Genomic DNA, 15,179 nt, shown 5'->3' with positions numbered 1-15,179 from the left:
TTCAAATAGGTTAGTTCAGTCCAGAAGTCATAGACTGTCACACAGGAGAAGTGATGAGGGTGGACTGGGCACTTCATAACAAATATGATACATTTCTTGCTCGTAAACCATAGTGATTATAGTAATGATGTTTATCCAGCCTGTCAGAGTAAAAATAGCATCAAATGAGAATGAGCTCACGCAAATATTTGTTTTATTCTTTCCAGCATGCACACACTCATTTCTAACATGCTGGGATGCTATTTTAAATCAATAAGTGGCCATGATTTACAAAATGTCATACAGTTAGGTCCATCAATTTTTGGTTCTGCACACCACAGTGGATTTAAAATCAGCCAAGACGTGATTAAAGTTGAGACGTTCAGCTTTAATTCAAAGGGTTTGTTATTGGTAACACTGTAACTGTTTAGGAGACCCATGAAAGTTTTTTTTTCTAAAGATGTTCTCAATCCTAGATGGCCTCTGTTACAACACTCCAGTCGTTTAGGCTAATTTAGTAATTAGCCTAAACGACTGGGTATAAGAAGAGGATTCCAGAGATGGTGAGTCATTTTAAATAGACATGGGGAGTGTACACCACTCAATACAAATACTGAAGTTAAACAATTCAGAAATAAATCTTCTGAGTGTAAAATTGCAAATTCTCATCTATGATCCGCAGTATATTGAAAGATTCAAGAAATTCTTAGAAGTGTCTGAATGTAAGGGCCACGATTCTGTAGTAAAAATTAGAACACGGGGTCAGAAACACTTCTGATTCCCATCGTCAGTGAACTGTTTAACAAATTCAAGTTAAACCAAATAACACACAAAAAAATATGTATTCTTTTCACGAGGAGATGTGATGACGACTCAGATTTGACACCTCAGCATATATTAATAAAGATGGGATTTCACAATGATTACAGTAGTTTCTGGTTTTGTCCAAGGGTAGCTGCATAGGTAGAGAACACTCTCATCCACTTCTGGTGCAAATCCAGTCATTATTTTACATAAGCAGGCCTGAAATATGAGAGAAACCGCTCAGTTCAGAAAAGAGGACCAAATGTTGCTCATAGTAGGCTTCCGAGGGGTAAAGAGTGAGGCCACATGGAAAAAGTCTGTCACCACTTCATCAGAGATGCACCGAGGTGAAGTGGGAGCTGTCATGAGGAATAAAAATTTATTGTTGTGGATAACCATCATAACATCTGATGTATTGATGGGAACTGTAAAAGTCAGAATGTACAGTGGTATTGTGGGTAGCTTGCACCTCTTTGAAAGCACCATTAATGCTGATTGGAGTACACAGGATTTTTACACGTTGCCATCCAGGTGTTGTCTTTTTTAAAATATTGCTCAAGACAGTGTAAAACCATATTCAGCACACCTCTGTGGAAATATTTGCTTTTTCAAAACTACAGCATGTGACATCTTTTGTGATGCAAAAATAGTTTCCTTTTTTTATGAATGGTAAATGGCCTGTATTTGTATAGCGCTTTTCTAGTCCCTAAGGACCCCAAAGCGCTTTACACAACCAGTCATCCACACATTCACACACTGGTGATGGCAAGCACAGCCACCCTGGGGCGCACTGACAGAGGCGAGACTGCTGGACACTGGCGCCACCGGGCCCTCTGACCACCACCAGTAGGCAACGGGTGAAGCGTCTTGCCCAAGGACACAACGACCAGTACTGTCCAAGCCGGGGCTCGAACCGGCAACCTTCCGATTACAAGGCGAACTCCCAACTCTTGAGCCACAATCTCCCCATGAAGCATGTTGCTAGTATCAAATTCAAAATGAGCACATTGGAAAAAAAACATTTAAACGCCTTAGATTTGTTGTTTGAAATTTTATGTCTGTTGTGTCTGTACACAGACTTTTTACAGTGTCCCAGATTTTTTCTTTAAAACAGAGGTATAGTGTAATATAGCTGCATGTTATGAGCTTTGCAGTCTGTAGAAGCTGATAGTGAGTCTTGAAACTTTCTTTTTAATTATCATTGCGACATCTGTCCCACAATCTTTGAGTTTGCTTTTTTTAAAATACAACCTTTGGGATTTTTGTATTACTGACCATTCTGTTAGGCCTTGGACTGAATTTGTACCCCCAGATGTTACTTATTCTTAGCGAGCAGCGCTGCCACGATCGTGGGAGAGCTTTTTTGTTAACTATTGCTCCAGATTGCCTCATTGCAAAATCAAACTAATCTACTGCAGAACGATGTGCATCTTATTATCCCAGCTCTTAAGGGTGGAAATTGGTCTCATGTAGTTTGTTTTTATTACCCTGTCACAGAAGCTGTTTAGCTGCGTTTTTAAACTTCCCTCAGTTCTCTCAGAGGAATGTTTTTGCTTTATTTTGGATCATCATGCCAGGGTGCCCAATTTATTAGATCTTTCTCTCTTTAGTCTCCTGGATGATTTGTGTATGTATCTGAATATCTGTGGTTTGAAAAGCAACAGGAAAAGTCACCAACTGCGTAGCATGGGCTCTTAATTGTTGCTTTTGGCAAAGTTGTGATGCTGCATTTACATTACAGTTTTGCAAAGTTTTTTTTAAATTAATTCATTCTAAATGCTGGATCCTATTTCGTTAAGCCTCATTCGTGAAATCGCATTGAGGTCAGGATCTGTTTTGAAAATTAAATGTGCACAAGAAGACGGCAATCCAGGAAAAACCATCTGTTTCTAACACATCAAGTACAAAAAAAACTTCACAGAGATTATTAAGAATATAAGCTGTAATTTTAAGCTGTGCTGCAACTTTTAAGTGCAAAGACTGGATGCCAGTTATCTCTGTACTCAACTAATGTAAGATATTGCAGCTTTTACCCAACCAGACTCGTACAATAAGTCTGCAATGTGAAAGTGGGAGCCAGAATTGAAGAAAGTCTTCTCTGTGAGGTAAGCACCTGATGTTTATTGAGTATTTGAGGGAGAGAGCCGGGGATTTGCGACTGTCCCTCGATCGAGGAAAACTGCATTCTCTTGTATTCTCTTGTCTTGTAAAATGTGAGGCATTTGTATTTTTTTCTGCTTGCTCCTGCTTATGCCCACTCGCACAATTAAGGGAGAAATTCACTTAGCAGCACTTTCTTTCCAAACCCTCCCTGATACTTCTTGGCATTTGAAATGTGCATAATGATGGGAAACTGTCTTGAGAAAATCAAATGCCTAAAATAGATCCCGAACAGCTTCCCAGCTCTCATCACTGAACTCGTGGAGAGGGATGTGTCCAGCGAGGTTGATGACTGCTTCCAGTGATGGTGTAGATAATGTTTTTATAACTGCAGGTGTGATGGGCAGATCACTCACACTCAAACTCACACTTTCTGTGAGTGCAGTCGCGCTTACTTCTTCTCATTAAGCCCTGCTAAAGATCTTAACCTTCGCACTCAAACACCCCTCACTCTGGTTGCTTGGCAACATGGTGCTGTGATATGGTGGTGCTGGTGGAGAACATGAAATGCTATAGGTTCATGAGCACGCCTATCTAATTGGCACTGTTAGTCTGTTTGTAGTTAAAGATATATTTATCTGTTTTCTCTTTTTTATTGACACAGGTTGAATTTAGTGGATTGCAAATTGCCAGCTTGCTTTGTGATGCAGTGAGAAGTCCCTCTGTAGCCTGTTTATAAGCTTGGGTACAAGTAATGCTTTTAAAAAGATGCGTTTGTTTTCCTTGTATTATTGTGGAGTCATTACCTTACAGTATTAAGAATCTTCAGGTGACTGTTGTTGTTATTTGAAGCTCTAAAAATCAAATAGAATTGAATAAAAATTGAATTGAATTGGGGAAGCAGCACTGGAGCTGGAGACACCAACAGATTCATTAGGAAGGCTGTTTCTGGGAGTGGCTTTGGTGGAGTTGGGGTCACTGAACACACTGTTATACATTGTGGATTACATGTCCATCTTCTTCACCGCTCACTAGACAGGCAGCATTGACTGACTGAATCTGCTGCACTGTCATACGGACAAAGAGGAAAGGCTGTGACACTCCATAATACAATATATGTCTGAATGAGGTGTATCTGCAGGATAATACCGAATATGTTATCATTTTATCATATATAAACAATTTATTTTAATACTATTAGTACTATTACTACTACTACTACTACTGTCAATATTACAATAATTATTATAATTTCATGATATTCATTTTAGCTCCTGAAACAAAGGAATTTCCAAGACATGGGATTAATAAATGATTTCTTATTGTATTAGAATGATCAGAATATTAACAAAATATTGCGCTTGGGCTAAAAGAATATTAAAGTGGATGTATTCATCTTTATCCAGACTAATTTTCCACCCACATCACATCATGTATATCTGCAGCACTGGGCTTGTTGTACAGATGCACACAAATCAGACAAAATGTATTAGAGCTTGACTGAACTGCTGTTATCACAGCAACTACAAATTGTTGATATCCCTTTGCTTTCCTGCATGCCTGCTAAAAGGATGCTTTGTCACAGACATCATAGACGTACTTCACTGTTGCAGTTAAAGTTTTAAAAGTCGTCTCTGTATTAATGTGGAAGTCAGTGACACGGTTACGTTGAAGTCTAATCGCTCACCTAGTGTGCACATCAAATATTTCCAAATCTGCTCTGTATATTTCTGTGATTACATCTCAGTACCGTCCCTGTTTTAATCACTTCTTATTTTAATTAACACTTACATAACATGAAAGTGTTTCTTGTGACACAGAAAGTGTTTTCCAGCAGTGTCCTTGGATGATTAGCATAAGCAGACTTTAATTAGATGTAATGTAGAAGACGGCCAGGAATCCGTTTTGCCCATCTCAGTAGCCCATATCTTTATTTCACACTTTTAAAAGTAGGTGCAATAGAGCTAAGGAAATACAGCACAAAGTTTTGTAAAGAATTAATCTAAAAAGGCTATTTTGACCTTCTTTTCATTATTGCTCTCTCTCTGCAGCATATTACCCCGGACAGCTACATTCCCTGCCTGACAGATCTGTGTAAGGCATTGTGGGAGGTGATGCTAAGCTACCACCATACTATGCAGTGGCACGAGGAGCATGACAAACAGGAGACCACACCCACTCCAGGTAAGAGTTTTACCTGTTCCGTCATATCAACTCAGTACAATTTCTCAAATTATACTTTACAAATCTTTTATTATTATTATTATTATTATTATTATTATTATTATTATTATTATTCAATTAAATTGAGTTTTATTTATATAGCGCCAAATCACAACAACAGTCGCCTCAAAGCACTTTCTACTGTAAGGTAGAGACCCTACAGTGATACAGAGAAAACAATCAGACCCCAAATGAACAAGCACTTGGCAACAGTGGGAAGGAAAAACTTCCTTTAAACAGGAAGAAACCTCTGGCAGAACCAGGGACTGAGAGGTGCAGCCATTTGCATGAACAAGTTGGGGGTGAGGGGAAAAGAGACGGCCCATCTCATTCCAGACCATCTCGACTGGGTTTAGGTCAGGTGACTGTGGAGGCCAGGACATTTGACCCGGCACTCCCATCATTCTGCTTCTTGTTCAAATAGACCTTACGCATCCTGGAGGTGTGTTTGGGCTCATTGTCTTATAGAAAAATAAACGAGGGTCCAACTAAATGCAAACTGGATGGGATGGCATGTCGCTGCAGGATGCTGTGGTGGCAATGGACTTGGTGAAAATGGGCTCCATTTTTTTTCCCACTGTCAGGGTAGTGCCAGTCTTTCCTTGTTGTTGATTTCCACTTACAATACAGGGAGTGCAGAATTATAAGGCAAATGAGTATTTTGTCCACATCATCCTCTTCATGCATGTTGTCTTACTCCAAGCTGTATAGGCTCGAAAGCCTACTACCAATTAAGCATATTAGGTGATGTGCATCTCTGTAATGAGAAGGGGTGTGGTCTAATGACATCAACACCCTATATCAGGTGTGCATAATTATTAGGCAACGTCCTTTCCTTTGGCAAAACGGGTCAAAAGAAGGACTTGACAGGCTCAGAAAAGTCAAAAATAGTGAGATATCTTGCAGAGGGATGCAGCAGTCTCAAAACTGCAAAGCTTCTGAAGCGTGATCATCGAACAATCAAGCGTTTCATTCAAAATAGTCAACAGGGTCGCAAGAAGCGTGTGGAAAAACCAAGGCGCAAAATAACTGCCCATGAACTGAGAAAAGTCAAGCGTGCAGCTGCCAAGATGCCACTTGCCACCAGTTTGGCCATATTTCAGAGCTGCAACATCACTGGAGTGCCCAAAAGCACAAGGTGTGCAATACTCAGAGACATGGCCAAGGTAAGAAAGGCTGAAAGACGACCACCACTGAACAAGACACATAAGCTGAAACGTCAAGACTGGGCCAAGAAATATCTCAAGACTGGTTTTTCTAAGGTTTTATGGACTGATGAAATGAGAGTGAGTCTTGATGGGCCAGATGGATGGGCCCGTGGCTGGATTGGTAAAGGGCAGAGAGCTCCAGTCCGACTCAGACGCCAGCAAGGTGGAGGTGGAGTACTGGTTTGGGCTGGTATCATCAAAGATGAGCTTGTGGGGCCTTTTTGGGTTGAGGATGGAGTCAAGCTCAACTCCCAGTCCTACTGCCAGTTTCTGGAAGACACCTTCTTCAAGCAGTGGTACAGGAAGAAGTCTGCATCCTTCAAGAAAAACATGATTTTCATGCAGGACAATGCTCATCACACGCGTCCAAGTACTCCACAGCGTGGCTGGCAAGAAAGGGTATAAAAGAAGAAAAACTAATGACATGGCCTCCTTGTTCACCTGATCTGAACCCCATTGAGAACCTGTGGTCCATCATCAAATGTGAGATTTACAAGGAGGGAAAACAGTACACCTCTCTGAACAGTGTCTGGGAGGCTGTGGTTGCTGCTGCACGCAATGTTGATGGTGAACAGATCAAAACACTGACAGAATCCATGGATGGCAGGCTTTTGAGTGTCCTTGCAAAGAAAGGTGGCTATATTGGTCGCTGATTTGTTTTTGTTTTGTTTTTGAATGTCAGAAATGTATATTTGTGAATGTGGAGATGTTATATTGGTTTCACTGGTAAAAATAAATAATTGAAATGGGTATATATTTGTTTTTTGTTAAGTTGCCTAATAATTATGCACAGTAATAGTCACCTGCACACACAGATATCCCCCTAAAATAGCTAAAACTAAAAACAAACTAAAAACTACTTCCAAAAACATTCAGCTTTGATATTAATGAGTTTTTTGGGTTCATTGAGAACATGGTTGTTGTTCAATAATAACATTATTCCTCAAAAATACAAGTTGCCTAATAATTCTGCACTCCCTGTAGGTTTAGCAGATTTCTTCCTTCGAAAAAGGAATGACTGAACCTTGCCCTGTAAAGAGAATGTGAAATGCATGGCAGTGCTTTAGTGCTTTCTTTTTTCAGCCAGTAGCAGAACAATCACTCCTAATTACTCTGTCTCATTCTCTTCTTTTCAGTGGTGCAATGAAATGTGTCATTATAGCTTTACAATTAACCAGTTTTCCAGTAATGCTCAGCAGTTTGATGTATTTTAGTTATGTTGCATTATGAAACTTAAACTAGAACAGTAGTCTGTCTTAATTACTGGAATATGAATTTTATGTACTCATTATTGGATTTACATTATGCAATTAATGTGATCCGGGTGTAAGGATTAGATTCATGCAGAGTTGGTGGACTATGATGCATATGTGACTTTGGGTTTCTTCTGCTTTGTGCTAATACAAACAGGCCTTTTTAGAAGCTGTACAAGGATTTTTTTTTTTTTTGTGGTAAGACATGTAACACTGTATTTATAAATTATTAAATGTAAAAAGGCACCCAACTCAAGGGATGAACAGACAACTTAGCAAGAACCTAATTAAAATTGTATTTTATATACTTTCATAGCAGCCTTTCACTTCCTTTGTTGAATCTATAAAAAATGCTGAAGATAACAGTTTGATAGGTATAAAATAGCATTTTTGCACCGTGTTTTTTTTCCCAGAGAGCTATTAGCCGAATATCCCAGTAAAAAGTAAAAGAGGCAAAAAAAACTATCTACAGCCAGCGTTGGAGTCATTACTCAAGATTTTCCTCACCTGGATGATTGTGCACGCATCAAGACACCTGTTACATTACTTTGTCGTTATTCTGTAAAAAGACCTGAAATGCACTGTCACATAATTACCAGCTAACAATATACAACTATAGGCTGCAGTCCTACACACCAACAAAAATCCTAATGAGGACACTTTTGATGCTTTTATTTTTTCTTTTTTTGTTCTATTGACCAGTCCTCAGATAACTGAAGACCTTTTGTAATGCATGTAACAATATAATTGTAACTATCATTTAATTACTGAGAAAACATGGAGAAAAGGTTAAGGTATCAAATTTCATTAGACCAGGAATGAACATAAATGATATGGAGCGTTAAATCCAAATTCAAATCATTGTCAGTATTTTCGTCGGAGGTCAGCTGAGAGGCAAAATGATGGAATTGTGAAGACAGAAATCTGATCCACTGTGGATTTGATTTTTATCAACCATGTAATACCATCTGTGAGGGATCAACCATACTGCATACCTAAATAGGAAAGCGCCCAAGGGAACTTTATCAGTCATAGATTGGCCACCCCAGATTCCAACTTCAATGCTATTGAAGCAATGTATTGTTGCACACTTGGACAAATGACACTTCCAGGCATAGATGAGTTTAGAATCATTTTTCCCAGGGGTCCAGTATCTATTACAATACATTCATCTGTGTCCATTACATGAGTCCCACAGTAGGATCATCTTGACAAAGAAGGAGAAAAGGCAGCCAGGATCCAAAGAAGAGCTTTGAATGTTGTTCAAGAAGCCCGGAAAACTATTCCTGAAGACTATTTAAAGAAATTACTTAAAAAAGCTTTTCTATGAGAGTTCAGGCTGTGTTGTAGAATAAAGGTGGTCACACAAAGTAATGACTTGAACCTTCTGTTTTTGCCGTACTTTACATGCAGTGTCTCTGTATATTTGAACGTTTCAACAAATTGCTGCTTCTGTTGCTCTTTTATCTAGCAAAATACAAAGAAGCTCTATTCTCAAGGCAATTCGTAATTTGTGGTTTAAAAGTTGAATAAAAGTAATAAAGTACACTGGATTTCCAGTTACTGTTACCTGATTACTGTTAATATAATTATCTGAAGAATTTATCGAAAATAAGATGTAAATGAAGACCAGTCATATTAGCCATGCCTATTTATTTTCATCCCCCATATTGTACAGCATTCATTAGGTGAATGAATGAGGGCACAAAAGGATGTCCTAAATGGTTGATGACATGCTATGTTCGCAGGATCCTTCATTAAATGTGGTCGTCCTCAGTGTGGAAAGGACGGGTACCATTTTCCCTTTCCTGAGGCACATCTGTCATCTCACTATTCGATTGACTGTCACCTCCATGTAAAGGTGTCCTTGACCCTGGCTTTGTCCTGGTGGGGTGCGGGGGCGGGTTGTGGGTGGATCGGGTGGGTTGTGAGTAGTAATTTACTGTATAAGCTTTTATCATTTGTCAAAGAGTATTTTGTGGCGATGGTGACCTTCATCTCCCTACCTAACACAATGGATTTGCCGCTGTAGCACACTCCCCGTCGTGTTTGATCAGTTCCGATGGCCACTGGGAGAAGCCGTGGCTCCTTGTGTGGGAGAGCAATTGAGCATGTTGGAATGTACAGAAGCTGCCTTCACACCACATTAATGTTTAATAGCATCTTGGTATATAAACTGAAGTAGGGAGAGTCAATTTGTGTGAAATGTCCTAAGATTACTTCTTTTGGTGCACATTAGAGAACAGAGTGATGGAGTAATCCACAACAACAATGCTATTATGACACAGCATTGCTGTGATGCCTAATATTGTTGCATTGGTGAAACGTTGCAAGGCAGTGATCTAAAATATAACACCATATCTGTTTAACTGCAGGACAGCTTATAACCTAGAAAATGAAAATCCAGGAATTATATATTTATTCTTTCCATTTGTGTGTTATTTGTTATTAATCGGTTCTTAGCTCTGATTAGCTTTTTTCTGCTTTCAAACATTGGCTGAGTTGTGTTTTTCCACTGCAACTTAGTGAAGTTTGTGGTAAATCTAATTGCCATGGAAATCTTTTTAAGCACCTGCATGTTTCAAATAAAAATAATTTCTGGTGGGAGGTTAGATACTATGAATAGATGCCAAGACATTAAGTTTTATTTGTTAGTAAAAAAAAACAAAAACTTTTTATGTCCAGACTGCACTAAACTCTCACTTAGATCATCTTTAATCCTTTAAGATTCATTTGGATTTATTAACCAGGCGTTACAGGCAATTTTTGGCCAGTAATTCATTCTGTTTTTCTCCCTTTCATTTTGTGTTATTTCTCAAATGTATTAAATAAATAAATATATATATTTTTTATCCATGACACACTAATAATCACCCACTGCTTCTTTTAGATTGTGTTTTGCAGGCTACAATGGTAAAACCTTCCGCTTTGGAAAAATGCAAAGGTTGTGCACGTGCTGCTTTTATATGGATCATATTTTTTTAAGAAAACACACAGAGGGGCCGATGCCTCTGCAGGGGTTTGACCTGTGAGTCACTAAGAACTTTGTTACCTGCGCAGACACGAAAGGTCAAACACTGTTTGCCACCTATGGATTCACAAAGGGTTGCTTTCCCTGCTTTCCCTGTTATTTATTTCCTCCTCTTCTGTAGAAGCAATTGTTAAGGTTTTTATTAGTCAGTGTTGGAGGCTTGCCTCCACCCTCACCAGGTTAGCAGCGGGAAACCACACTGACGTGAACTAAGGTGACAACAGCAGCATAATATGAGAAACTCAGAAAACTGGTGGAAAGATGAAAAATTGGGGCAGGATATTATGTCAAACTTAATATAAAGGTTATCAGTTCCAAATTGTTTTGTGAATTATCAGAATAAGTTGCTTTTGCTCTTTAAGCACCGTTGGTGATCGTGGATGTTTTCGCACTTTTCCACGCTGTCAGAATCCACCGGTGGAGTTGGGCATAACTTGCTTTTCGCAAGTTTATCGCCGCTCGTCATCCACGCCTCCCGCTGAATGCGTAGCGCTACTTTGAAGTTTGTTTTTCGCGCTACTTCGTACGGCACTACGTTGCCTGGCGGACGGACATGTGACTAACATACCACTCTTGAACCTCGATCCTTCCGCCAGGCAACGTAGTGCCGTACAACAGCGGAACAAACAAAACAAATCGTCTTACGATATCACAAAAATCATGGAAAATCCATAGAAAAGCCGCACCTGACTAAAAGCCGCAGGGTTCAAAGCTTGTGCAAAAAGTAGCGGCTTATAGCCCGACAATTACGGTAGTCACTTACAGTTCCTGCTCTCAATTTTATCAGAGCTCTTAGCTTTCACGACCTCTCTTCTACTTGTCTTCCCCAATTTTTGTCCCCGCCCCCCCCCTCACACTGCCTCACATCCACTGCCGCCCGTGTGCTCATTAAATTGAACCCCGATATGTCAAGTTGCCATGTCACCATGTCTCCTAGGCCTGCGTTCTTTTGTCCTTCAGTGAATGATGCGATGGTGTTTAACAACAGCATCCCAATTAATGACTGAAATTAAAACCAGAGATGGGTATCTGTTAAAAATCGCCAGACTGGATTGTTTGTTTTAAAGCAGCTATTATTATTATTATTATTATTATTATTATTATTATTTATTTTTTTTTTTTAAATTATTATTATTATTACAATTGTAATGTTATGGATGTAGAATGAAAGTAAGGGCTGTGACGGTAAAATGAAGGGATGGGCTGATGTTAAGGTAAGTAATGAAAATACTTCCAAGAGGCAAGACACGTAGATGAATAAGGCCACACATTTCATATCAGATCAACCCCCCGGGAATTTCTCAGTGTGAAGATTGCAATCAGTTGGTGGGACGAGAAGATAATCATCCATGATAGGCAGGTGCAAAAATATTCTTGCTGACCGGAATTAGATCTACGGTTTGGCATAAAAGTTGCATCTCCTTGTCTATTAAATCATTTTGCAGGTCTGGTGCCCAAAGTGAACATCATCAATCCTTGGTAACAGGAGGGGGAGTTTTCACCCTGATGACTATGGAAATGTTTGACCATGTCTGTGATATAAAGCAGTTACAGTGGGGGAAAACAATTATCTCATCCACTGCTGAATTTGTAAGTTTTCTCACTTCCAAAGCAATAAACAGACTCTAATTTTTACGATAGTTTCATTTTAATCGAAAGGTCACTGCCTTCTTTAGACACTCCTTTGTTACCTTGGCTGTATGTTTTGGGTCACTGTGATGCTGGAAGACGCATCCACAAGCCCATCGTCAGTGTTCTCGTCCAAGACGCGTTGAAGTCATCCTGTACCCTTAGCAGGGAAAAACAGCCCCGAAGCATAATGTTCCCACCTCCGTGCTCGACCGTGCTGATGATGTTCTTCGGGTCATGCTCAGCATTTTTCTTCCTACAAACACAGCGACTTGAGTTATGGGAACGATGCGAGTGCTGAGAGATTTCAATTCTTTCTTGGGTTTCTGAGTAACCACACCAACAGTTGTCACCTTCTCACCCAGCTTGATGTTCTTGTAGCTCACTCCAGCCTTGTACAGTCTCGTCCCTGATGTCCTTTGACAGCTCTTTGATATTGCCAATAGTAGTGGAGAGGTTGATGGAAGACATTGAATCTGTAGACATGGTGCAGCATGGGATGAAATAATTATTTCCTCATGTGTAGTTGGGATAAGAACAACACGTTTCTTAGTGGTTTGATGCTCTAACATTAATTGCTGGGCATAAAATAAACGTGACAAACCTTTTAGGTCATTAAAGTTGAGGATTTTCATTCTTTAGCTTTACAAGTTTAAAAAAATGTTCATTTTAAACTCAAGATTTAAGCTCTGAATGATCAGGCATCAGTAGTTTTACTAAAATATATTTTTGGACTCATTATTCAGCTAAACCACTTGTTGGAGAATTGTTGTATTTTGGGCATCACTGATCTAAAGATTCTTTACTTTTTGAACTTCTTATCTCTGTAACAAGAAAAAGTACACTCAAAGGCATCGAAGCGTCAGTTCATTGAGGAGTTCCTGTGTTTGTTTTTATTTTCCTTTATGTCTTGGATCCAATTTTTTTTTCTTTTGTTCTGTTTTCTTTTAATGTATTTTTTGTCTTTTTTAATGTCTTTTCCTGTTTTTTCACTCAGCAGTGACCTAATTCTCCCCTCACAACATCTTGATGTAACTGTCCCTGCTGGCTCTTTCTTTCCTTTTTTGTCATTATATTTATATAATTAGATTTACACAGCATGTGGGCTGTGTAAATCTAATGCAGATTCATGTGTATGGCTTTTTTCTTCATTTTTCTTTTTAAATGGATGCGCTTTTTGTTCCAGCGTTAATATGAAAACACATTCACCACCACAGATTGTTTTCATACGCAGCTTTGTAACGTCACCACATACTTTTCTTTTCTGAGCACATAACGTACACGTACAGTTTTCTCATTTAAAAAATTGCAGGAGATATTTATAGTCGTGCACAGCAGGGCCACTGCACAGATGCTCTGTTTGACAGCAGACGTTTGAGCCAAGCGGAGTTAAATTATGTGTTTGTGTTTCGGTCTGCGGGTCTTTCAGTCATCTTGCTGCATAATTCATGCCTGTTCCCAAATTGAAATTCCATGTTAATCCAATAGGAAGACGATGAAAGGAAAAGGTAATCTATTTGAAAAGGAACCACTGTGATTTTACTTATTCATGTAAATAACACATATATTTATTCGTTTTAATAGAACATAGTAAAAACAGCCACGGTTTCAAATTCAAGGTCGGGGTATATTAAAGTCCGGGTGAGCCCAAAGAGTTTTTCACTCTTGGATCTGTGTGATGTCGAAGAGAGTGGATTTCCCCTATCTGGTCATCTTATGCATGAAGCTCCGGATGAGGGGCAGATAATCAGCAGAAGCTACCTTAAGAGGAAAGAAACTCAAACAGCTTATTTCAGACAGAAGATGAAAAAGAAACCACCCAAATTAAGATAAATATTTGATTTTCTTTTTTTTTAATAATCTGCAGATCTACTCTTCTCATGTATAAGAACGAAACTATGAAGCTAAGCAAGAGTCTGAAAGTGTTTAAACTACATATTTACTGTATAAAATGTGAATCTTTAAATCAACTATAAAAAGCTGGGTTTTCCCAATCGTTTGGTTTTATTTTACGTTAGAATAGAATTTAATGTGAAACCGAGAACTGCTCGTTTGTTGACTTACAGGCTAACTGCTCGTGGCTTTCCTAAAAATTCCCTTCAAACATGAGAGCGGCTTGAATTTAATGAAAGCAATTTTCAGCTTAGGGGAAGCATCGCTGCCGTTTCGACACGCTACAGTGTCGTTGCCACATGGTGGTCTGATCTATCTGATCGGGGAGACGAAGAAAAATGCACACAGAAAGAGAGGGTACTGACCTGATAATTGAGAAACTAGCATATCTGATGGTGTGACAGTGAACAGGGATCCAGGCCTGTATTAAGCTGTCATCCAGCTTTGTTCTCCTTGCTTCTAGGCTGCTGTCACTCTTCGCTCTCTGTTGGGAGTAACACGATCTACACTCTTGACAGATGCTGACTGTCAGCCACTACAGAAAGTCTCCCACTCTTTAGCTGACAATGAAGGACTTTTGACACCACCGTGTTCCCTTTCATATTAAAATACACCGGTGGAATTTTAATCTTTCATTTAACATAATTACCTTTTTGTGCTGGGAGTGGATTGCGATCCAGTCTTCATTGTGCAAATGCGCGTTAAAATTGCTAAATGATGCAGAGTCTTTGACTCTGAAATGACAGCCAAGCCAGAAGGTAAAGGAGGTGGATCTGAATAGAGAATTTTAATTGGTCACTGTGTGTGTGTGTGTTTTCGTTTTTAATTCAACTGTATGCCTTTTTGACTACCTGCAGAGGATGCTGCTGCCGCCGAGTCCGATGAGCTGGCCGTGGACCGCAGTTATGTGAAGAAGAAGTTGGAGCATGGACTGACACGAATCTGGCAGGTTTGTTGAAAAGTCTGCACCACCGTTTAAAAAACAAAGTTTTTCTGAAGCATTTCTCTTCCATTAAATTTATATTTCATTTTTTATTTTTTATTTTAATTTCTGATCCA

General features: G+C 39.2%; 1 protein-coding gene across 2 annotated transcripts in view; it reads left to right on the top strand.

The window, feature by feature from the left end:
- Positions 1 to 15,179, top strand: part of vps50 (VPS50 subunit of EARP/GARPII complex) — a 137,764-nt gene that overhangs the window by 68,388 nt on the left and 54,197 nt on the right. For both annotated transcript variants that reach the window (XM_082520343.1, XM_082520342.1), the window contains exons 13-14: positions 4,935 to 5,067; positions 14,978 to 15,069. In XM_082520343.1, coding sequence (XP_082376469.1) covers positions 4,935 to 5,067; positions 14,978 to 15,069 — 225 coding nt within the window. The remainder of the gene's footprint in view (positions 1 to 4,934; positions 5,068 to 14,977; positions 15,070 to 15,179) is intronic.

The sequence above is a fragment of the Aulonocara stuartgranti genome, assembly GCF_965226115.1.
Source record: "Aulonocara stuartgranti genome assembly, chromosome: 22".
Taxonomy (NCBI): Eukaryota; Metazoa; Chordata; class Actinopteri; order Cichliformes; family Cichlidae; genus Aulonocara; species Aulonocara stuartgranti.
The sequence above is the reverse complement of the archived record's forward strand: the minus strand, read 5'-3'. Positions and strand labels throughout refer to the sequence as shown.